At 51.4% G+C, this 24,943-nt stretch overlaps 2 protein-coding genes across 2 annotated transcripts in view; one reads left to right on the top strand and one right to left on the bottom strand.

Annotated features, from left to right (window-relative positions):
• RPL3 (ribosomal protein L3) overlaps positions 1-24,943 on the top strand; it is a 61,564-nt gene that overhangs the window by 360 nt on the left and 36,261 nt on the right. The gene's annotated exons all lie outside the window — the stretch shown is intronic.
• TAB1 (TGF-beta activated kinase 1 (MAP3K7) binding protein 1) lies at positions 12,174-21,173 on the bottom strand. Its single transcript, XM_063322461.1, has 11 exons — positions 21,044-21,173; positions 20,069-20,205; positions 19,723-19,876; positions 19,005-19,091; positions 18,311-18,449; positions 17,726-17,839; positions 15,246-15,357; positions 14,994-15,138; positions 14,376-14,598; positions 13,912-14,068; positions 12,174-12,872 (listed from the first exon to the last, which is right to left on the bottom strand). The coding sequence occupies exons 1-11, from the start codon at positions 21,074-21,076 to the stop codon at positions 12,665-12,667; spliced, it is 1,509 nt and encodes a 502-aa protein (XP_063178531.1). The 5' UTR covers positions 21,077-21,173; the 3' UTR covers positions 12,174-12,664.

The following is a 24,943-nucleotide window of genomic DNA, read 5'->3' as shown; positions in this document are numbered from 1 at the left end:
AGAGGGCGATGCATTTCTGGGGTGCTGGGGGGTATGTGGTCCCCTGCTTTGCCTACCCTCAATGCTGTGCCCACCACATGGAAGAAAACTCCCCCGAGGACAGTGCTGAGCGAGGAGAGCTCGGCATCCCCCGTGCCCCCAGAACCCTTGTCAGCTCGCTGGATCCCGGCTGATGGATAGCTGCAGGCAGCAAATTTCAGCAGCGTCTCGATGCCAAATTAAATAAATAAATGAGTCCGAATGCTTCGCTTTGCAGAATGGCATCTCATTCAGCCGTTCAAGCATCAAATACCTCCGGGATTCTTTGGGTCTCAATTTGCAGAACTATTTCCCTTTCGAGTGCTCTTTTATTTTTCTTTTTGCTTATTTAAACCTGTTTTTCCTGTAGTGAATAATCCTTGCAGGTGAAAGGAGACAGGTTTTAGATGTTGACGGAGCTTTCCTCCAGATTTAAGAGGGATCAGCCAACTCTATTTAAAAAAGGTCTTCCCCAGCTCCTGCTTCCCCGATTGTGGCTGATGGGGATGCAGAGGGACGTTCCTGTGGTTCATTTTTAGTTTGGGTCCCCCCCGGGCTGATGAATGGCTCCTGTGAAGCCCGTTGCTCGCAGCCAAGGCTGAGCAGATGTGTCGGTGCTGAGGGCAAGCGCTTGCCCACCCGGGGCCAAGCAGCATCTGTGGGAGCTGCTGCCAGCGGGGGCTGCAGCCCCCTCCACAGCCCCCTTAGGTGGATGCCGGGAACTGGAGGGTGGGAGGAACATGCATGTGTCCAAAATACCACAGATGCCTTAAGGACAGGACAAGCTCAGGCCTGGTGAAGTTGTCTTCAGCGTCAGTGGGATGGGGGAAAGCGCCGAGCTGGGGAGGAGAGCGAGGAGAAGATGTCCCCCAGCTCCAACCGCCCCCCCGGCTCTGCCCCTTTGGGTTTCCTGGGAGCTTCTGGCCCATGGGGGTTGCAAAGAACCTCCTGGAGAAGGTACCTGAGGCACCTCAGGGGCTGGAAGAGCAGGACACAAGTGGAAAGGAGCTGGTATTATTTTCTTTTTATTTTAAGCCAAATACCAGAATATTAAGGGATCTGATACATGGTGTTTGAACACCTGGGAGTGATACCCAGCAGAGCCTTCTCACAGGCACGAGATTTTCCCTGCATACAATCTAAAACAAATGTCTTCCTAGCCAACCTCTAATCAAGGCCTTATGGATCAGTGAATAAATGTAGGGGCTTAGTTAAATTAGCAAGATCCATGGTGGTAGTGGTGATGGTGGTGGTTTTATGGCTACCTCGTTCCACCCACATACCCCCTTACGCAGACCATCCTCTCCTGCCTTCAGGTATCTGCTTAACGCAGTGGCCGGGTATGGTGTTTTGCAGGTATTTGGGAATAAGCCGTGATGTTTCGGGGCAGGACACGCACGCAGGCATTCTCCGAGAGCGGTTTCCCTTTGCATCCTTGTGCTTTTCCACCAGGCTTTTGTGTGCAGCCGTGCTGCTCTTGTAAGGCTGTCGTGGCCTTTTGCACCGGTGTAGGAGGAGTGTGGCAAGCAGCGGGTTTGGGCTGGCAGCCTTTCCACGGGCTCTCCCTCTAGCAGCAGTCACCGTGGTCAAAATTTAGCACGAGAGCCAGGCCGTACATAAATGGCTTGGCCTCATGTTTTAGACTACATGTACTAAACAGTAAATGTAGTGCAAACTCTGCTGCATCCTTTCAGCTCCTCCGTCTTCCTGCCAGCTCCCTGCGAGCCCCATCTGCCTTCCCCGCGCTGCGAATAATGGAGAATTGCCTCTATCCCTGTTGCCGATCCTCCCTGGGTCAATGCCGTGGGGAGGATACACTTCCCACAGGACCGATCTCCCCGGGTCCCTCTCATTTCCAGCCAGCCCCCAGGCTCAGCGTGGCTGGAGCAAGGGGGGAGCGAAGGCGTCCCTCTGACATGCCTCGGTCAGTGAACGATGGCGCTGGCTTCCTTGTGGGAACCCCACTGCTGCTGGAGTGATCAGCTAGAGGCATTTGGGGATTCGAGAGGACAGCTAGGGAGCTGGGGATGAGCGAGATGTTGCTGTACGTCTCTGCAAACAGACACAGCCCAGTGCACGGGAGCTGAGAAGTTCAGGAGACCGGGGAGCCCTGTCCTTGGCTCTGCAGAAACAGGGAAGCTGCTGATGGCTTGGTCTGCACGTCTTTCCTCGGGTCTCAGCTGTTAGAAGGGGTCTAAATCCATGTTACAGTCCTCGACCTCCCAAGCCCATGCCAGCACACCACAGCCCTCCGTAGCTGCCGGGCAAGAGCTGGCTCTCAGAGCCGTTTGATGGCAGGAAGCTCTGGGCACCTTGGCCACCACCACGAGTGGCCAGGGCCAGGGCAAGCAGCACAGGCAGTCACTCAGGCCCTCCTCTGCTGTCTCTGCCCACGCTATCCCTCTCTACCCTTCCCTCTTCAGCACTTTCCTACCCTCAGGGTAGCAAAATCCAGTTTTGGCCACATCACCACCCTGCCATTACACGTGCTGGCTCCTCTCCAGTTTCCCCAGTCCCTATCTCCTTCAGATGTGTATCTTACTCTCTCTCCTCCTGCTGGTGGTCCCTGCAAGGTCCCAGCTCAGCAAGGTCGAGCAGAGCTTGCTGCGCCTTGCTCATGTTTCCCAGGTTCCCCCCTTGCACCCCTCCAGCCTTCCGTCCTCAGTACAACCCCATGGTGGGAACGGCTCCAAAACCATGAGCAGCTCGGCTGCACCTGAGTGCATTCGCTGAACCCAGCTGGGGAACTGATCTTGTTGAAAAAAATCCCTGGTTTTTTTTTTGTTGTTTTTTTTTATTTTCTTTTTTTTTCCCTGGGTTATTTTTTAATCCAGCTCAGCTCCTTGGCCTGGTTTCCTCTGGTTCCTCTAAAAGAGCCGAAGGGCAGCCTGGGAGCAGGCGGGAGGACGGGGACGCTGCAGAGTTCAGCCCACCGGCGGTAAAGCTGCAACGCCAGCAGTCCGAGGCCAGTTCATAAACCAAACTCCGGAGCCATTTCCTTCCCCTCTTCCCCACAGACCAGAAGCAGCACCTTCCCGCAGAAGGGCCAGTGCCCAGGGAGCGCGGCCACCGCTCCTGGCTAGCGGGAGCTGGCTTGGAGCAGACATTCCTTCCCCACTACCGCTGTGACCCTTAGAAATGTGTTTACATACCAGGCAGGGATAAAAAGTCAAAATTTTGTTGGTGTTTGTCCAGGGAATCATTCTGATTTCAAAACACTTCCGTGATTTGGTTTTCCAGTCATGCTAGAAGAAATAAATGGAGGGACTGAAACAGGCATGCAGCGAGTGGTGGACCAGGCTGCTTGGACACCCCAACTCTGTAGGGCTTTCCCACCAACGCGCTGTGTCCCACCAAACCCTTTTTGTTTTGATGCCCGTTATATTTTTCCTAACATTTCAGCAGGTTCTCCCCAGCAAATCCACGTGGCACAGCTCGCTTCTCTGCTACCTCCTGGCCACGTCCCTTCTCCAGATCATCTTCTTAATGCTGTTCAGTGAACGTGCCTTCTAATGAGGCCGTCACGACCCCGGCGTTGCTGCCTGGGGGAGTTTCTGCAGCGACGCTGCTGCAGCTCGTGCCTCTCGGAGCCATTTTCCAGCATGGGGGACTTCACCAGCCCCGGATAAGTAGGGAGCCTGGAGCAGCTCCCTTTGCCATCCTCCTTTGAACTCATTAACGAAGATGCCAAGACTTGACTAGATATTTAGTTCGCTGGCACTTCTTTAGGCCTCCGTGCCCTAAATAGCACTCAGCAGTCATTTATCATTGCAGTCTGGGTCCTCCAGGCAGTGTGCTTTCTCGCGGCTGCATTTACAGCCATGCCAATTTTCTTTGTTTTTCAGAAATACACAAATACTTATGTTCTCCACTGAAATTTCCTATCATGGAAGCTGCCACGCTCCTGTAGTTCAATAAACATCAGCCACCTCTCAAACGAAGTTTGTCACAACATATCTTTCTCTCATCCCTTGATCTCCGCTAGCTGTGGCTGCTCTTCTTCTGGAAACACTCTCATTTCTCTGCTACGGCCACGAAACGCCTGGGCCACACAGTTGGCTTTCCCTTGGAAAAAGGTCCAACACACTTGGACCTCACACCTTCCCTCGCCCCATGTCTTGGTTTGTGTCACAGAGTATTGGCTGTCCTGAGAAGGACAAAACCGGCACGTGTCCGTCCATGGGGCGTGGGAGAGGCTGGAGCGCAGGGCTCGGCGCGGCAGCGTGCCTCCCATCTCCCTGCCATGGGGGGTCCTGCTAAGTCACATCCGTCCCTCACCCGCCGCGGGTTTGGCAAAGGGCCTGCGGAGCCGTCCCTTTCTCCAGGAATCGCAGCCCCACCTCCAACGCCCCAGTTCGAGAAATTGGTCTAATTAGAGGAGAGCGAAAGGCTTCTCCTGCTCGGAGAGCCGCAGGTCCCCAGCCTACTTAAAGCTCCGCGTTAAGGCCATTAGCGCGACAACGTGTCTCCCCAGAACTACGCGTTTGCTCACACGCTTGGCAGGCGGCCGACCAGATGTAGCCAGGCTGTCTGGAGGTGCCAAGCATAACAATTAACAGCCGCTTTGTGGTGGGATTGGCAATGGCAGCTGCAAATCACAGGCACGTTGCGGCCGCCCACCTTGCTTCCAGGTGCAGCATAGGCCTCTTGAACCCCCCCCAAGGGGCAATGCTGGGGGTCAAGGAGATGACAGCGAGGGTCCCTTGGTGCCCAGCGGCTGTAGGACCTCAGTGACTTACCGAAAATGAAGTCCCATGGTGAAGGGCACCCGCTGATATGCCGATCTCAGCTAAATCACTGAATATTGTACCTTATTTCTGTCAAGGTGCTGTGTCTGCCTGAGCTTTTTCACGCTGACTCAAGCTGCAGTTCTGCAAACAGGGAGTAACCTTATCCGGGTGTGCAGCCCCGCAGAGTTTGGGAGGGATGCTGCCATGTTCCTCGCTTGCAGCGGCAGGCACAAGCTGCTTTATTAGGTCTTAATTACTTCCTTGCTATCCAAAATTCTTAAATTTGCCACTAAAGGCAGATAGAAATAAAAATGTCGCACTTTTGCGGCTCAGATATTTGCAGCCGTGAATAATACTCTCACACGCTCATTTACTAATGGATACACTTCTCCTCTAATTTCTTTCCCCCTCCAGACATTTGCAAAAGCTCTTTTCATTCCCATCACACCTTTAGCGAGGAGTAAGCCATTCTGTGTTTTGTTGCTCTTATCTCTTCTCTGAAAGCTTTTATTGACTGCATGTTGGTTTTGTCTCCTCACCTTTTCCATTTCCCATCTAGCCTTTTTTTTTCTTTTTTTTTTTCCTGTTGTTGTTTCAAGGCTCTGAGAAGTCCCTTGTGGAGCTGTTTTGGATATTTCTCATCACAGCAGCCGATGGAAGAGCTAACGACAGGAGCAATAAGGAAAAGCAGAATATGCTGGGAGTGGGGGGGGGGAGTTCAGTAAATTATTGAACTACCTGGATGAAGAATTCATATCCGAAAGCTATTTCGCCTTGATCCCTGAGTCTCATTTACATTTAAGAGCTGTAAGTGTTCTAGGGATGAGCTCTGAGGCTGCTTCTCTGCTTATTTCTCGCTTCAAGCAGAGGGAAGGGACTCTTCCCTTTTCATACAGCCCATGGCTGCAGGTCAAAGACGCTGTGGGTCGTGGGAGGGCCGCCTGGGGCCAGTCTCCACGCCGAACTGACGAGCAGCGAGTGGCGAGATTGGCTTTCATTTCGCATCCACACCGCAGCGGGCACCCACAGCAAACCTCTAACCGAGGCTAAACAGGGTGACGAGCTGGGTTGCTCCACTTTGCCTCAAACTAGGGGCAGAGGTGGCCCTTTCCTAACAGCTGGTGGCCCTTGCACGAGGACCGCACAGCGGGTCGGGGTGGCATCACCATCCCTGGAAGTACTTAAAAGATGTGCAGATGTAGTACTGAGGGACATGGTTTAGTGGTGGTTTTGGCAGTGCTATGTCAATGGTTGGACTCGATGATCTTAAAGGTCCCTTCCAACCTAGACGATTCTATGATTCAGTGGGGACAAGGCACCGGGGCTCTCCCCCTCCCTCGTATGGTCCCTGTCTGCATGATGGCGATGTGAAATCACCCTCTCCCTGGCCATGGGAGAGGGACCCTTCCCAGCTGCCTCAGAGGTGGTGGATACACCAGCTTTTTGGCCGTTTTGCTGAGCAGGTCTGCAGCCAGGACAGGGGTTGAGCAGCTCGGGCACCGACGAGGGCATGAGGAGCCCACAGGGCACAGGCAAATGAGAGCGGCTACCTGCTTTGCTTTGGCTGCCAGTTGCCCTTGGCTGGAGCAAGGGACTTTCCGAATCGCTGATGCAGGAAACCACTAACTGCTCGGCTTTGATCCCTGCACTTTGAAACCGGTCCTGAATTTTCCAAAGCAACCGGCTCTCATCAGAGGTCGGAGGCGGCCGCGTTTGCCCAAGTTCGCTTCGGTTGGGAGCTCCGCGCTGCGTGTTCGGAAATGCCCAACTACCTCGAAGGAACCTCAGTTTTGGATGAGTGGGGCTTGGGGATGCTTTTGGAAACAAACCACAGCCGCTTTCTGAGGTATTTTGCTGGCTGTTGGCTGCCTTGGTGCCACAGTAACCAGAAGGGCTTCATGCAGAAGTGTTTCCGTAGCTCCCAAATGGAGAGGTGTAGGGTTGGCCGCCCTTCTAGAGCCTCTGGCTCTCCAAGCTTTGCCTTTCCTTGCTACCAGTCCTTTGGATATCAAAGCAGCTGGTTTGAGGACCTTGCTCTGCAGAAAGGGGCTGCTGTCACTCCCCACCGTCGCTCGGTTTTTGTAAGGCAGAGAAAAAGCTCTTTGCCCGGCTCAGGCAAAAACTGCAGAAGAAATGCAGAGTTTCTAGGTCACGCTGTTCTTGAGAGATGAGGAAAAAAGAGAAAACAGGTTAGGAAACTCTCGAAACACCTCACAGAGAGGGCCAGGCCCAAGCATTGCACAGCCCAGAAGTCAAAGTCCTCTCTCAGGCGCCTTGGAAACACCTTGTCCGACCAGCCGCCCGCCGTGGCCAGGTCCCTCCTCGCGGGGCTCCTGCTGTTGGCAGCCCAGCGAGCCCGTGGTTCAGCCGCTGCTTGTTTCACTGAAGCGGAGAAAGAGTAAGATTCACCTCCGAGCAAGAAGCCGTAACGCTGCATCCATCCTATCCACCCTGGCTCTGCAGAGCATTCCCAAGCTTTTTCTTTCCATGCTCCACTGGAGTCTAATCCTGCATGCAGAAAATTCCTCATGCTTTTTTTGCTCTTATTCCTCCGGGGCATCTGCTTTCTCTTCCATTCTGTCTGGCTGTTCAACAGCCTGAACTCAGTTACTCTAATCCCTCCATCTTCAGTGATGTTCTCAGCTCCACATAATAAATATTAACAGCTTACACGTATCTGGGGGTTCTTATGCAAGGACTCCAAATAGCTTTATGGTTCATATGCACATGGGGCTCGCTTTATTCGCCAGCAAAATACAGCCACCGATGAGACAGCAGTTGTTTAGCAACCTACAGCGACAACACACAATAGTTAAGACGGGAAGTGAAGATAAATATCGCATCCATTTGAAACTCCAGGAGGGGATTGGAGTTGGCAGAATAGAAGCACTTGGGCTGAATTTTCGCCAGAATACTCCAAAAAGCATTCCTATGCTTACAGAAAGAGCTATAGGATTTAAAATACCTAAGCCATCCCTGGTGGTTTATTTACAACTCACGTTAACGGCACTGACATTTTAGGATGCCAGCGATGCTCTTAACCAGAGAAAGGCGAGGCACTTGAGCAATGAACTATACAGGATTGCTCTAAAACACTTCCTCACAATTTTTAGGGAAGGAAAAATCAGACTATTATATATAAACAACTATCTATTAGCTACCAAATTAAAAAATATTTTTATATTTTGGGCAGCTTCACCCTTCAGCTATAGCTATCTCTGCCCCTCGATGACAGGAGGCCAATCGTGGCATTTTTTTTCAGCAGAGCCACAAACCCTTCTTCTACCTCCTAACACTCTCCAAACCTTCATGTGGTGGAAAAAAAAAAAGGGGAGAGGAACACGCTGCTTCCTCTTCAGAGCATGACAGCTGGGGGAGCAGAGACTCTGGTGGAGGATGCTGCAGTTCCCTTGCATGGTCCAGGGAGTGTTGGTGGCACCGAGTAGCACTCGCTCACCACTTGCCTGTTCCCTATTGGAAAGCCCAGGTGTGCCAAGAGCCGCCGAGTGCAAAGTTAAGAGGTGAATGGGACCAAGCCCCAGCCCACCTTAGCTTCAGCGGATGCCTCGGCTGCTGAAGAAAACCCGAGTTCTGGACGACTTGTCCCCAGACCGTGTGCCGGAGCTGAGCACTAACTGCTGTCCGTGACCCTGCCAGGCCATCCTTCCGCTATTTAAAGATTTTGTTATAAATGGGTGTGCTGCTCAGCTAATGGAGAGCTTAAAATAAAAAAGTTCCCGGTGATCCTTCAGTGGCAGAGATGGTGAGGACCTCAGTTTTAGGCGGCATCGAAGGGCCCCTCGTGGCTGCAGGCCCCCATATCCCAAGGCAGCCCTGGAGTTTCCAGGTTTCCCTCTGATGGTTTATTTCCACCCCAGGTTGGGGTGGATGTGACCCTGCCAAGCATTTTTTTTTTTTTTTGGAAACCCCCCTTGCCCAGTGCTGCAAAAGCCCCTCTGGTTGTCCTGGGACTACAAAGTGGGCAAAAGGTACAGCCAGCTGCCAGCAAGGGTGTCTCACCAACAGCCGGTGAGCCCCCTCCAGCGGCACTGGGTGCTCCCCACCAGGCTGCTGGAAAGGTTTCTCAGGGGAGGAGAAGCAAGAAGGGACAGAAAATTAAGGATGGGAGGGATGGTGGGGCATCTCCTGTCTCCCACCCAGGCACCTTCACCTGGTGAGATGATAACAGCGGTTTGGGGAGGAACAAGCGTGTAAGCCAAGAGAAGGCTTTTGGGGATGGCTCAGGACAGGGGAACCACTTTGATTCCAGAACAAGGCAAACCCCAGCTCCGTACTGAAACCAGCCCTGACACAGTCTCCTCTTTCAGTCAGCTCTTTCTGGAGGTCCTCTAAGGCAGCAGGGAGTCTGCAAAGCCCTTTCCAGCCTTTGCTGGGTTTTCTCCATGCCCCCAGCGTACAGCGAGGTGCATACGGCTTCGGTCCTCCCCAAGAGCACCTAAAGTCTTTGCATTGTCTTCAGCCCTGCCGCATCCTCAGCACGCCGCTTCAGCTCGGCCATCCGGTCACCTCGCCGCCTGCCCGTGAACGTTGGGACCGGGACCTTCTCCCAGCCTGTCTCACCAGCCACAGTCTGAGCGACTTGAATGACCCTCAGCCAGCGCCCACGCACGGGAACGTGCGGAGCATCCCCGCTGCTCCCGTTCCAGGCGCAGGGCTTCTCATTTCTACCCTCGCCTCGCAGGGGGAGAGCTCTTGAAAGGTAAGATTAGCTGCCTTCGCAGCAGACCCGTTAGCCATATCCAGATCTTAATTTGCCAGCTCCGCTCCAGCAGTCTTGTGGTGCATAGCTGCGCTGTTTTTCTCTCTTTCTGCCTAGGACTCTACGTTTCTGGTGGTTTTGAATTTCACTACACTGCAAAAAGGGCCCTGCTCTTGTTTCTTGGGTTCTGTCCTCTTCCATCCACTCCTTCATTTTAAAGGGGCAGGAGAGAGGAGGTTTTTCCACTGTTGTTACAGCCTGCATCTTCCCATCGCTCCCTAAGGACACTATTAAATACCGACATTTGCCTGTGAGCCTCTTTCCCCCGTACACAACGTTCAGTCTGTTTCTTTGACCCGGACTCCAAAGCCATGGCTTACATACCATGTACAGAAAACCTGTTTTCCTCTTCTTTTTTTTCCAGTGGCTGTACAGGCACAGCTTAGCGTGATCCACCCGCTCCTACCCACTTTGTTTTTTCGTACTTCACAAACTGGTAATTATGCCAAAGGACAAGTTTGTTTTACGTGATCTGCTTTATATAAGCGCGTTTGGCAATTCTTAAACTTGTATCTGGAGCATCCACATGCTGGAATATTTCCCATTGGAACTGTTCTCGGTATAAGTTAACAAATACCATAGATAAATGGGATGGGGGAATAAGCAAGAAAGACTTGTTTATACAGCTATCGAAATCCGTGCCAGGTTAGGGAACGCAGAATAGGATAAAACCTCTTCAGCTCCATTTTAGTCCGTACCAGGATCACACCATCCTATTAACCAGCCACGCAACAACCTGGAGGAAAGGGCTATGATCCCCAGCTCAAATGACCTTTCAGAGCGGTCCTGGATAACAAGGCCAGGCTGGGCTCAAATACCTGAACTCCCCACTCCTTGCAGGGCAGAGGACACGGGTGAGGGACTGCCAGCCCCTGCCTTGGCCAGCCGCGGGGACGAGGCAACAAACCTCACACAACTCTGCTGCCTTTCCCTCCACGCCACTTCCCTGGCAGGGCTGGAAGGGTCTGGACCGTAGGTGCCTGTGCCGGCACGTTCAGCACACCCAGCCTTCCTGGGAACTACAGGAGGGCAGGGAAACGCGAGCTTCTGCAGGCAGCCCAGCAGCCAAGAGCCCCGCACAATTCACAGAAAACCCCGCAGGGCAAAGCCGTGCCAGCAGGACCGGGAGAGGGCAGTGGCCAAGAGTGACCCACCTACACGCAAGGGCCCCCTGTTGTGCCTTCCATGGGCCCCCTGTTGTGCCTTCCATGGAAAAGCGTGTTTCTCACCGCTCTGGTCCTGCCCACGTATTTCTCAGTGCACTCAGATTTTTCCTCAGGGCACTCAGTGCTACTTCATTTATCCAAAGGGATAAATCCCCCCCGCTCCTTTCTAAGCTGGCATGCCACAAGTGCCTTGAACCTGCACACACCAGGGCTTGGCTACACACTGATCTTGACCACAGCATCCTCTGCTGCTTCAGCCTGATCCCTTCCCATTCTCCTTCTCCTTCCTAAGGTGACCAGCCTGGAAGCAAAAATAAATCCGGGATGGAACCCAGACCGATTCCCTCACTTGCCCTTTCTCCTGTAATCTCTAGCTCGCTCTTGGCTTTACGTGATGCCTTATCGCATGTCCCCACGGGGGCACCGGGCACAGCGGTCACCCCTGAGCCCTCCCCATGTTTGTCAGGGAAAGGCTCCTTCCCTGGGGAGCCAGCGAGGCAGGCTGAAGAGGAAGGCTGGAGCAGGGAGGGAAGAGGCTCGCTTGCCACCTGCCGTCAGAAGGCTGCACTGAAGAGGCGAATGGCTGCAATCCCGACGCCTCCACCAGCCAGCCCAGGCTTGGGCTGACCCGCTGCGCAGCCAGCAGAGCAAGAGCAGCCCTCCCCGCCCCGCTGCCCACCTCTCTGCTCTGACACGAGGGTCCACATCTGCCTCTTCAAGGCAGCCCACATCGCCCTGTAGTTTCGGTTCAATCCACGTGTGACTTCCTGCTGTGCGCTAGCAGTAGGCCTTACAGAAAAACTGCGCTACAAACCCCACCTGCCCTCTACGACTCCACAGATGGCCTACATTAAGGTAAATGACGTGCATTTTGCCTACAAAAAACAATAATCTGAACTTCATAGAATCGTAGAACAGTTTGGGTTGGAAGGGACCTTAAAGATCATCTAGTTCCAACCCCCCTGCCGTGGGCAGGGACACCTCCCACTGGACCAGGCTGCTCAAAGCCCCATCCAGCCTGGCCTTGAACACTTCCAGGGATAGGGCATCCCACAACAGGGGCAACCTGTTCCAGTGCCTCACCACCCTCAGAGTGACAAATTTCTTTCTGATACCTAATCTAAATCTCCCCTCTTCCAGATTGAAGCCATTACCCCTCGTCCTATCACTACATGTCCTTGGAAAAAGTCCCTCTCCAGCTTTCCTGTAGGCGCCCTTCAGACAGTGGAAGGCCACTATAAGGTCTCCTCAGGGTTACAGTTTAACTCCAAGCCATAATCCAGTGCCAAAGCTCAGCAAATAAGTAAGCAGGGGACAAAGGCTTTTAAGTGACCTGCAAGGGCTCAGGCCACTTTTGCAACAGAAGCTTGCCTGCTGCAAGGTGCAACCCCCTATTCTGGAGGAACCGAGGCACCAGGAAGAGCTGTCACACACACACGCGACATTGTAAGGAAGAGAGCAAGCCACATAGGTGCCAATGAGTGTAGCTATAAGTTATTTATTCTGCAAAATAGAGGTATCTTCTATGGAGTTGAACACTGGAATCACAGCATTATGAATCGAGTTGTGGAAACATTATGACAGCACACACACACGCAGGCACACACGCGTACACCTACACACGCGCGCACACACACAAGCCTTTGTACAGGCCCCCACTCTTGCATCATCCGGAGGGACCCCTCTCTGCAACTTTTATTTGCAAAAACCTGCAGCGAGGGTTGCATTCAAGACCCCTTCCTCTATTCACAGGGCTTCCAAGGGAACGAGGTCGGTCAGGATCGGGTGCATGGCACCGGCAACACGTGTGCAGGGAGTGCTGCTCACGCTCCCCAGCCCAGTGTTCAGCACATCCTGGATAGGAGTTAACTCTCGGCAGAACACAGCCCTCGGTGGAGCGCTCTCAGTCTTGCCTCAGTCTTTGCTTATGCAGCCGAGCGCAAGGTGTCTGGAGGAGGCACGTTTCCACGTTAGGACACGGTCAGTGCGCCCTGCTCACCATGGTCCATGTTCCAAAGACGGTAAAACTCTGCAAAATCCACGTAGGGCTCCACACGCCCATCTTCATCTGGCTGGAGCGAGTGGGTGGGTCGGGAGCGGAAGAGACCCCCGTCTGAACTTGAGCTGCTGCTCTGTGTGTGAGTATTAGTGGACTGGAGCGTCACAGTTGGGCTTTGGCTATGGAGAGAAAAAGAGAGAGAGAGAGAGAGAGAGCACAAACATCTTTATTTTTCCCCCATCTGATGTTCTGTACAAGAAAAGTACCAGAACAAGTGCCAGCTTCTTCACAGATTAAGCTATCCTTAGCGAACAGGTAAAAGAAGTTGCAGTCTCTTGCTCTTTCAGAGCACTAGAAGTGTCGAGAACTGCTTGGAACTGAATGCCAAACATATCTGATGCACATTTAACTGGAAGGCCTTAAGTACAACCAGGCATCTGAGGAACAGAGGAGAGGAAACAGGAAAAAAAAAAAAAAAGGGAGGCATGCACTCTGCAGGCCTCCTCATACCCATGCAGTATGAGCTTTACGGGAAGAGTCTGGCAGCAAGGAAAGCTATTCTTGCGTGACCTGCGTTGCAGCCAAAGCAGCTCTAGTGCGTCAGCCTCATTGTTTTCTGGAGCTACCAGAACACAATAACTAAAGAGCTTCTTCACTTTGCAGTGTGTACACACGCCACACCACGCTGAAGGCTGACCCTAAACCAGAGCCACTAACTAGTGCGATCCTGTAAAGCGGGTCCAAATAGGATCCCGTTCTAACCGTCATACTTTTTCCTATCCTGGCCTCTGAGCAAGCCAACTTGTGCAGCGCAGCCTCTCCAGCAGCCTTACAGGTGACGTGCATAGACCTTCATTAAAATGAAAGGCACCCACACTCCCTCCACACACAGCACCCAAAACACTCGGCACACAAAAGCCAAAGAGAAGGGCTGCTGGCTGCCAGAGTGCCCTCTGCAAACAGCAGCAGATGCTGCTCCCGAAGGCATGTTCCCAGAGCTGGCTTCAGAGCTGCTCACTTTACTCATTCCCACTCCTCACAGAACTGCTTTCCAGCTAACACGTTATGCTGGCTGTCAATACTGCAGTAAGGAGGGCAACGCTCCAGATAAGGGAATGACTGACAGGTAACCGACAAGCGTCTCTCTGCTTTTCAACCACTTTACACAGCGTGAGGTGCTGGGGAAGACTGTGGGTAGCAAGAGAGGAGGACACTTACTTAGTGAGGGTGGGGGTGGCTTCATCCAGAGTTGAGCTGCTGTGGGCACCATTGACCATCTGGCCTTGGGAAGGCATGACAAGAGACAGCGTAACACTCGTCTTGCTTGTGCTTTGGGAGCTGGAATATGGCACCGAGACTGGGTAGACACGGCCTCCTGAGAAGGGAGAAAGCAAGAGTTAGAAACTGCAGTTGAGACATGAGTGACTGGGACTATACAGCAGCAAAGAAAGTCAAAGGAAGGGCCAAAAAACCCCAAGAATTTATATTAAACTGCTTTTTTTAGATGTTGCGCTGTACTCTGTCAAATTACCAGACTCCAGGGCTCAGAAGCCAATAATCCCTTTAATAAGAAAATTCCTTCTACACCGACTATCTCCTCTCCCAATGTTAGGTCAGTGCTGGATCAAACAAGAGATCTTATCTTTCACTCTGCATTTTGTTTCACTCTCTCCCCAACACACCTTGCGTTGGTGTCAGCGTGGGCTGGCTCATCTCACCCAGGGGGTACCCAAAATTCCTCACAAGCAGCGTCATGTCTTCATGCCGGGGACAGAACTTGGACCGTTCCCCACCACTGGCGAAAGTGTCGCAGTGGATCCGCTTAACCCGATCCACTACTGCTTGTGCCACAGCATCCAGCGATGTTTGCTTGGCAAACTCTGTGGCTATCATGGCCGCAATTTCCTAAGCCGAGAAGGAAAAAGAAGAAAAAGGGGGGGAAGGGGGAGAGGATGTTTAGGAGATTTTGTAGGAAACTTTTGCCAGCCACTGACCTCAGGGTTTTTACAGCAACTCATGTGACTGCATTGCTTGCCAGTCTCAGGTGTTGATATGTGCCCTTGTGCCTTGAATCATCCCGTTCCCTTTAATGGGCTACTCCTAAGGGACGGGCAATTGCCTAGAAAAACTGGCTTGGCAAAGCAGGTCCCATATTATTAGGGACTGGAATGAGGTGGCACAGGCATTCAACCTGGCCAGCACTCACAGGGCAAATGAGGAGGAAAATCTGTACGAGAGCAGGTGACACCGCTGGAACGGGTCAACAGCCAAGGGAACATTTCCCCTGTGAGCAGGCTCACCTGGTTGGCCTGCCCAGGCCCATGAGCTGCCTCCAGTGCTTTGTAGAGCCCTTCAGACATGAGTACCAAGAAGCCAGTCACCCCATCCAGCGAGTGCCCTCCATGGATCTCAGGTTCTGCTATGATGGGCTTAGATTTAGCAGCACTGGAAAGAGATGGTGTTACTTAGTATTAAACGGTGACACAGTAGGTGAGAATGAAGGATCATGAAGAAAAGGAGGGCTTGAAACCACAAAGTTAAGTCTTTCTGACCTGAGCAGTTCAATATCAGTATAGCCGTATTTGACTTTGTAATCTCCAATGCGCCGAGTGCTTTCCTGGCCACGAATAGTTCCCACTTGCTTTATTTTCCCTGCATCCAAACCTGCCAGATTGAAAAAGAAGTTTAACTGACTGTGGGAAATTTGCAGGACTTCCTCTGTCAGGAGGAGAATGAGAAAAGAAATAACCACATCTAAAGAGAATTATAAGACAAAACAAGATGCCAAAGAATCATCGGGAGCACAACAAGAAGGAACGGAAGAGCAATTTGCTCTGCTCCAAGGGACACCTTCCCATTAATTGTAATCCAAAAAGGAGAGAGGAGGAGAGAGATGCACATAGCCCGATATTCACACTCTGCAACGGTTGGCCCTAAGACAAAGCCCACGTCCTGGTCCAAAGCCACCAGCAGCAGCTGGCCTGAATGCACAGGCATTCGCTGAAAAGACAGGGGAACATCTGCGCCTGTCAGCTCTGGACTGCACGATGGGAGGAGGAAGGCAGGAAGGGGAAAAACATATGTGAAGGATTCTGCTTTTTCTTCCACCTATTATTGATCCCTGCTCCTGAACTCCACGTGATGATTTCACTAATATGCTTGTTTGCAGAGGGAGAAAAGGAGAACTATCTACAAGAGGCGTGGAATTTGCTCAAGTGCTCAAATCGGTGTTGGCTACTCCTAAAAGAAGGACAATGATCAAACAAGTACTTAAATAAATTTAAGGTGATACACCTCTGCTTCAGTGTACAACTCAAATCTGGAAGGGGCTAGGAAGGAATCCCATCTTGAAGAAGTCCTAACAGGGACTATCTGCGTGTGGCTACTATTTGAGGCAGGACTGAGAGCAGATGAGCTGCTTACCTGGTCTGTTCTGGCAGTTCACCCTTCCTGGTTATACCTAGAGCTAACAGGCAGAAAATGTTATTTTGAGATTTTATCTAGGGATGACTGTCCTCAGTACAAGGTGAAGGCAGGGGTCCAAATGAAACTCTCCCTCTGAGTCAAACCAAGCCTCACTGCACAGATGGCTCCACACCTACCCCAGCAGTAAGACACAACTCTACCATCTGCTGCAGACCAAAGCTGACTCATCAACATGGCCCGGCTCATCTGCCAGCTCCTGGCAGGGGGATACATGCTATCGACAGACACAAACACAGGGAGGCTCGCAGCACACCAGAGAGGTTGTGTCTAAATCACAGCGACTCTCCTGGACCACTGAAAAAGCGGCAATGTTCTGGGTGAAGTGCAACAAAGGCATAAGACCTCTCCCTCTCCTCCCCCAAAGAGGTGTGACACAGGCACCATCACAGCAAACACTATCCCCACTACCTCTTATCACTGTGCTTCAACCTAGCCCTACCACAACCTCCTTTGGGCCCCCAAAACAGCCTGTGTACGCTGTTCACAGGCTCTCTCTTCTGCTGGGACTGCCAGCAGGAGAGCCACTGCTGTGCCAGCGTATCCAGCACATCCCTGTTCCGCTATGGTCCATAGCTAAATTCTGCATTTTTGGCAGTAGAAAGGCAGTCAAAGGGTCTCTTTCCCTGGATTCTTGTATTCAGTCTTCTGTTTCACACTACATACCACTACTGCAGGAATATGGGTAAAAGAGGAAATGGAAGAGAAATGGAACAAAACAAGGCCCGGCAGCAAAAAATTACCACATCAACAGCCTCAACAGATAAGAATATACGTACCAGGTGAACCTAATGAAGAATGACAAGTTAGATCTACCTAAACAAAGGTATAGAATATAAGTATCTCAATAAGAAGAATTCGGTACTAGCAATCACACAAGTAGTCTGGGCTAGTTCTAGACAAAGAAAGAAAACATGTCAAACACTGCGAAGGAAAAGGGAAATTGCCTAAAGCAAAATGTCAGCATTAAGGGTTACTGATGTGAGAGCAGTAAACGCCAGTGCTTGGCCTGGCTCTGTCTGAAGCGTAGCTGGTTTTTTGGTTTTTTTTGCAGCAGCTTGTACAAAGGCATATTGAAACACACCATCCCAAGGGTGCGGCATCACACAAAACTTAACCCAGCATAACTGTGGTTTGCCTCTAAAGGAGCAGTCATATACCGTCCATTCCACTTCTACCCTCTGGCTGAGTGCTTCCACTCCTGCCTGCCTATTGACTCCAGCAATCACACAGCTGGAGGGCAAATCAATGTCAGTTTGGCAGTCGGACACAGAACTAACTCTCAAACCTTGGTGGGGGGGGGGGGGGAAAGAGAAAAGAAAAAAAAAGAAAAGGATAGTTTTTTGCTGGTTCAGTGAGCTGAACTTAATTTACTCACTCTGTAGCCCCACGATGGCTAGAAAGAAGGCACTGAACTTGCCATCTGAAACCACAGTAAGCTTCTTTTTGTGGTCATTTATTGTTTCCAGTGGCTCAAGTCATTCCTGCTGCCCCAGACAAACAGAGCAATACGGTGTTCTCAGATAAGAACATGAAACTCAACACTCACCCAGCTGGGAGAAGCGAAAAAGTTCATCTTCATTTTCTGTCGTATGGTCCACATTGAGCTGAGTCACCTGCAGCCCATCCACTGTGGACTTGCATAACAGTGCCCGATTGGTACCTGCAGTGGGAGCAGTGAGATGATGCACCAGATAGCTCTGCCATTAAGAGGGAGAACATATTCAAACGGAAAAAGGAACAGGAGCAGGGAATAAAGACAGAAGAGAAAGGCTCGTGTACTGTCTCATCACAATCTCCAAAAAGTAGCCTTGCTAGCAGCACAGCAGGCCTGCTAGGCAGCTCTTCATCCAGGCCTGAGCCAGCACCTCACAAGAAAGCTCTCCATTTCTCAGTGAACTTGCACTACTGCCTCTCAACCCATTTTCCCTCTTTTCTTTGGTCATACACACTGCATCAGCCAACATCTGCAGAGATAAAGAGCCAGGCTGATTTCAAGTGCTCCTGTAACTAACAGGCATATCGCTCCTTGACTACAGACCAAAACTGTCCCCCACATTCAAATTTCTTTCACTTTCTAGAACGTAGCCATCCTTAAATGCCTAGACTGAGCTGCTGACGAAAAACAACTCACCCACATTGGCGATATAGAGCTTGTTGTTGAGAACAACAGCCACAATAGCCATGGCTCCTCCAGAGATCTCCTGCTCTACAGCCTTCAATCTCTCCACAATCTTCTGGTACTGAGGCGGCAGTTGGTGGTGAGGGACACCCTGGAACCCAAAATGAGAGGAAAGCTTAAACACACAGTAACACAACAGAGAAACCACAGCCACAATCAAAATTCTGTAGGAAGCGGACTCATCTTGGTATAACTTAGCCTCATGCCAAGACTGTGCAAGATGTACAATTATTTGTTCAATCTAACAATTGACATGGCTCTAATAAAGTTCTGGAGATGACAGCCCAGTTCACATGAAGAACAGAATCCACATCTGCCCAGATGGCATGCAAATTTGAGGCCTGGCCTCTCACCTGCATCATATGGCTTTGTCCTGGAAGAGCCACAGGTACAGGCTGAACTCCTCTCCATGATGTGTTCAGTCCTTACCGACATAACCAATGATGAGTCTAAGTAGTACCAGTATGAACACTGTGAACTCTGGGAAACGGACCAAGACGCTTACTTCACACAAGCTCCCCGAAGAGAACCACAGAAAAAGAGTTTCAATTACAGCCTCCCTTGTACCAGACTAATACGCCCAAACCTCATCCAACAATCTAGAAGGTGGGACCTCCAGCAATCTCTGTTCTTAAGGCCATGTTACCTCTGGCAGCTGGGACTGCAGGCTGGCCTTCTCTGCCAAGGCATCATCAATGGACTCCAGGAAACTTCTTTCTACCACATCAAAAGCCTAAAAAAGGCCATAAAGAGAAATTAAGTTCTTATCCAATACCTACACACCTTTGAGGCTACCCATCCGCACCTCCCTAAAACTGTCTCATAGTGGTTGATCACTGTACATACAGACATTCAAGGATCTCTGCAGCACACTGAAACACAATTATTTTAGCACAACTAGTTAACAGCTTGTAAAAGCCATCTGCAACTACTCAAAACAGGAGACAAAACCATAAAAATTACAATCAAAGCAATGTCAGAGACCTATCTGATTTTGTGTGTTGATTGTAAGAACTTGTCTATCACTCAAGAAAGCGCACTCACAAATCCATCTCCCCACAAATTAACTTCCTCCATTCACTCATTGTGATCTCCTTCACAAGCTGACTTGTTCCTACATGTCCAGTGAAGACCAGCTGCAGCTTCCTGGAGAGCTCTCAGCACTGTGCTGACAGAGCCAGAGCGACAGATGGGTATGAGGTGGGAGTGAAACAAAGCACTACAGCTGCTCAGGATGAGTGTGATTGCAACCACTGGCAGATGTTTCCAAGCCCCACAGAAACCAGATGCTGCTCCTCTGGTGGCAAAGAGAGGAGGTGGGTACTGTGAGAAGCAGGAGCCATTCCCAGCCAAAGCTTCTTTACCTGCAGCAGTACTCGACGCACATCAGCATCACTGTGATCTGCGTGTAGCTGGCCCAGCAGCAATTCTGCAGAAAGTCTCTGACCCACGAAGTTGGTGACTCGGTTGCCATCATAGCCGTTGAAGACACCATAGAGGTAGCAGTTGTTCTCACTCCTGTCAAAGAGGGCAGAAGCAAAGAGGTTACAGATGTATTTGAGGCACAGACATACGTAACAAGTTCCTCCAGACACCTCCTGCATGCCCACACCCCACCCTCTTCTTCCGAGTCCTGTGTGACAAACTAAATACCAATTTTATCTGCCCTTGTGTCTGCAGGAGCCTGTGTCCCAGGCGCAACCCACTTACCTGAATTTTAACCAGTTATCTTCCAAGGGATGACCCTCTGTCCCCTTGCCATCTGCACTGTAGGAACGGTTTGGAGCTGAGCCCACCCCAGAGAGATGGCAGGATGGTAAGTCGTCTGTCCAACTGGGCTGCTGTTCCTGGGAGACAGAAAGAGGAAAGAGATCGTGTAAACCCCAAGCAGCCTGAAGCGAGGATCCTTGTCCAGTGCAGGTTAGAAGTCCATCTTCACCCTCTTCTCAAGCCTTCTCCCTTTGCTAACAGGGTAGCACACCACCCCAGCAAGTAACTTCACATTCCCTACTGCACAACTGGATCACTCACCACTTCCTTTCCCTCTGAACCTGAGCTCTGGCTGCATCTCTGGCTTTTGCTAGCTAGAGACCAGAAGTGAAATTTGAACCCAAGTTTTACACTCGATGCAGCGCAGCGCTAGCTGTGAATTCAGTGAATCAGACCCTCTTGCACCCCTGGCACGGGAGCACAGGGCAGGCTCTGGGTCCCTGTTGGGAGCACATTCACCCAGGACAAAGAGACCGGGGCCCTGTCGCTGCCAGCAATGAGAGAGGGGGCCCTGGGTCCACCACCTCCCTGGCAAGTGCTCCCTGCACACACACACGGCCTGCAAGCCCCCGCTGCCCCCTCACACAGCACAGGCACGGCCCCCACAGCCACCTGCCGCCCCCCCCAGTCCCACAGCGCTGCAGAGCGACAGCCCAGCCCAGGGTGGGGACCAACGACCACGCAGGACACTGCCCCACCCAAGCTCAGACCCCCTACCCTCAGGCAGCACAAGGGGCGGGGGGCAGCGACCCAGCTCCCCACTGAGGGGGAACGCTCCCCGCCCTGGCCGGGCCTCCCCCTTCCCACACGGCACTGCGGGGGGGGCAGCCGAGGAGAGAAGGCAGCTCAGGTTTCCCCCTCGCACCCACCTGGGGGGGGGTGCGTGTACGCGGAGGGGGGGAAGGTGCCACTCACACTCTGCAGCAGACTCCTCCTCTGCGCCGCCATCTTCGAGCAGGAGCGACCTCCTCCCCCTCACCCGCCCTATTCCGCCAGAGCAGTCGAGTCCGCTGGACAGAGCGCCCGCTTCGCAGAAACCCTCCTTCTCCCCCCCTCCCCGCCCCGCCCTCGGCTCGCGGTGGCTCCGCCCACCTGCACGGGGATGGCCACGCCCCTCCTGCCCAATGGGCGAGAGCGGCGGGGGGCGCTCGAGCGCAGGCGCGCGCATGCATCCCGCCCCCCCGCGCTGAGGCGGTGTCGCGCGGGGCGGGGCCGAGTGAGGCGGGCTCGGGCCGCGGCAGCCGGGTCTGTGGAAGCCCGAGGTCGCCGATGGCGTCTGAGCTTTGAGGGCACCTGAAGAAGCGGCCTGAGCGATCCCGCGGAGTCCTCTGGGGCTTCCGAGATCATAACTCGGAGGAGCGTGTACCGGCCTCCCCCGGCGGGCCCTGTGGTGTAGGAGAGCCTGCGGTTGTTCCCCAGGGTGATGCCGGCTTGTGGTTGGAGGAGAGAGCGTGGTCAGCTCACCTCCCCGAGGAGAGAGAGCCCACGGAAGTGAAATATATTTTAAAATTTCCCTGTCGTTACCCCTTCCTCTTGTCTAGGGGGAATGGAGAGCTCTCCGTTTCTTACTTTGAGGCCTTCGGTGGTGAGAGAAAACAGCACCTTTTAGCCACCTCTGCAAGTGTGTGTGGAGGGGGAGGGAAAAGGGGCAGGGTCATAGAATCATAGGATGTGTTGGGTTGGAGGGGACCTGTAAAGGTCATCTAGTCCAACCCCCCCCCCCCCGCAGTAAGCAGGGACATCTTTAACTAGATCAGATTGCTCGGAGCCTCATCAGGCCTGGCCTTGAATGTCTCCAGGGATGGGGCCTCCACCACCTCTCCGGGCAAATTGTTCCAGTGTCTCACCACCCTCATAGCAAAGAACTTCTTCCTAATGTCTAATCTAAACCTACCCTGCTGTAGTTTAAAACCATTGCCCTTTGTCCTATTGCTACATACCCTTGCAAACCGCCCCTCCCCAGCTTTCTTACAGGCCTCATTCAGGTCATAAGGGTCCTGTGAAATGGGGTCACTTTGGACGCCAAAGAGCCCTGAGGGAGTCAGGTGTTGAAACGTTTATTTTTTAGCACCATGTTACGTTCTCTGCAGCCTGTAAGGAAGGCTAAACCCGGGAAAGCCCAAGGTACCAGCTCACAGCTGCGCTGCTGCTCCATAGAAACCACAGGAGGCATCCATTTGTCTCAGTTTGGGGCTCCATCTCCTGCAGAGGCGATCCACAGCCCTTTCCTGCCCTCTTTTGCAGGCCATAACAAGGATGTAGTGGGACCATGCCCTTAGGCCAGCAATGAGAAGGTCTCTAGAACAGCTGACGAGTTGTTCTCAATACCCACTGCAGTTTGGAGCAATCCTTGGTAGTCTTGAGTCAAGTACAACAGTAAAATTGCTTGTGTGCCTGCCAGAACGATACAGACAAAACCAGAGATCACTGATTTTGCTCCTCAAGAACCTTTCTAGGCTGAGGTAGGCTGTTTCAGCAGGGACAGTTTCCATTGAACGAACTCAGCTGGAGCAGGAGGGAAGACACAAGAATCATTCCCACTCTTAACATTATAAATCAGCAGAAGAGCCCTCCAGGTGTGTGAGTGATGTGATGTGAAGTGAGTGATGGCTGGCAGACAGGACGCAGCAGCAGGGGGCTTGGGGAAGAGCACGTTTCTCTGTGTGAATTGAGGCTGAAGGGGCTCCAACATGAGAGACGTGCAGTTTCAGTCATGTGTAGCAGTGTGACTGTGGTGAGGGTGGGAGTGTTAAATAGTCTTGACTTCCAGCAGTGGCTTGATACTCTTTTAATGACATCTTTGTGGCAAATATATTAGATTCAGATGCACTTCAGAAATAATTGCTAGTTAATTAACGTCATTCTATGGAGTGATGTTTTTTGCTACAGGGAATGCCAGAGGATTCCAGCTCCCTTTCCTGTAAATCCTTTGTCTATTGTTTTGTTACATCTCTTTCTTACAAGTATACAAAGATTACAGATCCTTCCCCTTCATGCAAGGCTCACAAATATTCAACCACTCAAGCAGACTTAGGCACGCAGGTAGAACTACTTTTCTAAAGGTTATATTGGCCAAAGATAGAAGAAAATGCTAAATTTAGAATCTCAGTCTACAAACAAGTTTCCACACGTTTAGCTTTATGTATAAGCTTGGTCTCACCGATGTCATTTGGAGTATTCCTGTGAATAAAGCTGTGAGTGGGTACAAATAATTACAGGAATGGGGCTTCAGTCTGCGTTAAAATTAAAAGTAGGATGGACAGATTTAGTGCTGATAAAGATTTGTTTTCTTCCCAGTTATCAAGAGGAACTTCTGGTGCTGCAGAAATCAGTGTAGAAAAGCATTGTCCGTGTCATCAAAAAGCAACAGGCAAGTTTCTCTGCTTAAAAACACGATGTCATTTTTTCAGCATTGCAGCAGAAGCTTATGCTTATTTAATGACATTCAAGGTTGCAGTCATGCACCTTGATGAGCACAGGCAGACCCTGTCCTTGCTCAGAGCGCCACCGAAATCAGCAAGGCTTCGGGTGTGCTCAGAGACTGCCAGCGTATATCGCATTGCAGGACTGGGAATTTAGGAGTCATTTCTGCCTTCTTTATCCCTAAGTGAGTCCTTTTGAGACTAACAAGAGCGGAGTCTGTGCGTGGGTGCGATAGGGCAGAATGGGATCTCAGTGAGAGAGCAAAACAACTTTCCTAAAGATACGAGGTAGCAAAGCTGCCACTTTCCTTGTTTGTACAATGACTAGTCACCTCTTGCGGTTAATAATGTGCCCTGCTCCTAATTTAAATGTCTGGCTTCAGCACTCATAGTCACTTATCATTGTCATTCTGGTTTATTTTTTTCCTGCCTGTTTGGGCTGGAACACAGACCTGGTGCAAAAGATTTTTTTCTTGGTGAAAATACTTGTGCCGGATTCTGTCTGGATATTCCTATGGTTCTGTCACCGAGCGTCTGCCCTAACCTTGAGCAAGGCAATTAACTACTTGGTCGGCAAAAAGTGAATAGCAAGATTTACCAAACGAGGCTGCTTGCACTGCTAAATGAATATTTATCCAGCATTTTGCAGCCCTCCGAAGGAAAGTTGCTACTGAAGCTTGTGTGCTGCTTCATGAATATCTGCTCACAGAGACCAATATCTTTATGCAGCACTCGCAAGATGAAATACTGCACCAACAGAGGTTTTGTTGGCTGTATTGATCAAGCTTGTTTTCTTCTTTGTTTTATTTATGCTTCTTGCCTTTAGCAAATCCTCTCAGAAATGACCCCGCTGTGTTCTCATGCAGCCAAAATCTCCCTGAGAATGCAGGATATCGGTCTCTGAACCTCATCATCCGTGAACCCATAAATGAATTATATGATTCAGTGACTACCAGATCTACTGCTCCCTCTCTCATGTTTAACTCCCATTTTCCTCATTTCTCCCTCTCTCCCTCCCCCTCTCTCTTTGTATATTTATTGTTTCTTATTGCTTCTCTGTCCCCAGTGCTAGGGGTTATACGCACGGAATTTCTGGTGCCCATCTGTACTGCTGCCTTCTTGTTTTTACTAGTGTTTTTTTTCTGTAGAAAAAGAATCGGCATGGTGACTCTGCTGGGCTGCTGCATAAAAGACGAACAGCGTGATTGAACAAGGTGCTGTGGGGAGCAGGGAGCAGAGAGCACAGGGCTTTGTAGGCGCTTGGAAACCATACACAATGGGAAGCAATTACGGGATCGCTGGCAGAAGCCATCACATCATTTCGTTTCTCTTTACTGAACACGTGTGAGATATGCTTAGGGAGATGTATTTCTTTCTGCCTTGTTTTGCTGGT

The sequence above is a fragment of the Chroicocephalus ridibundus genome, chromosome 1, assembly GCF_963924245.1.
Source record: "Chroicocephalus ridibundus chromosome 1, bChrRid1.1, whole genome shotgun sequence".
Lineage (NCBI taxonomy): Eukaryota > Metazoa > Chordata > Aves > Charadriiformes > Laridae > Chroicocephalus > Chroicocephalus ridibundus.
This window is presented reverse-complemented; position numbering and strand designations above follow the sequence as displayed.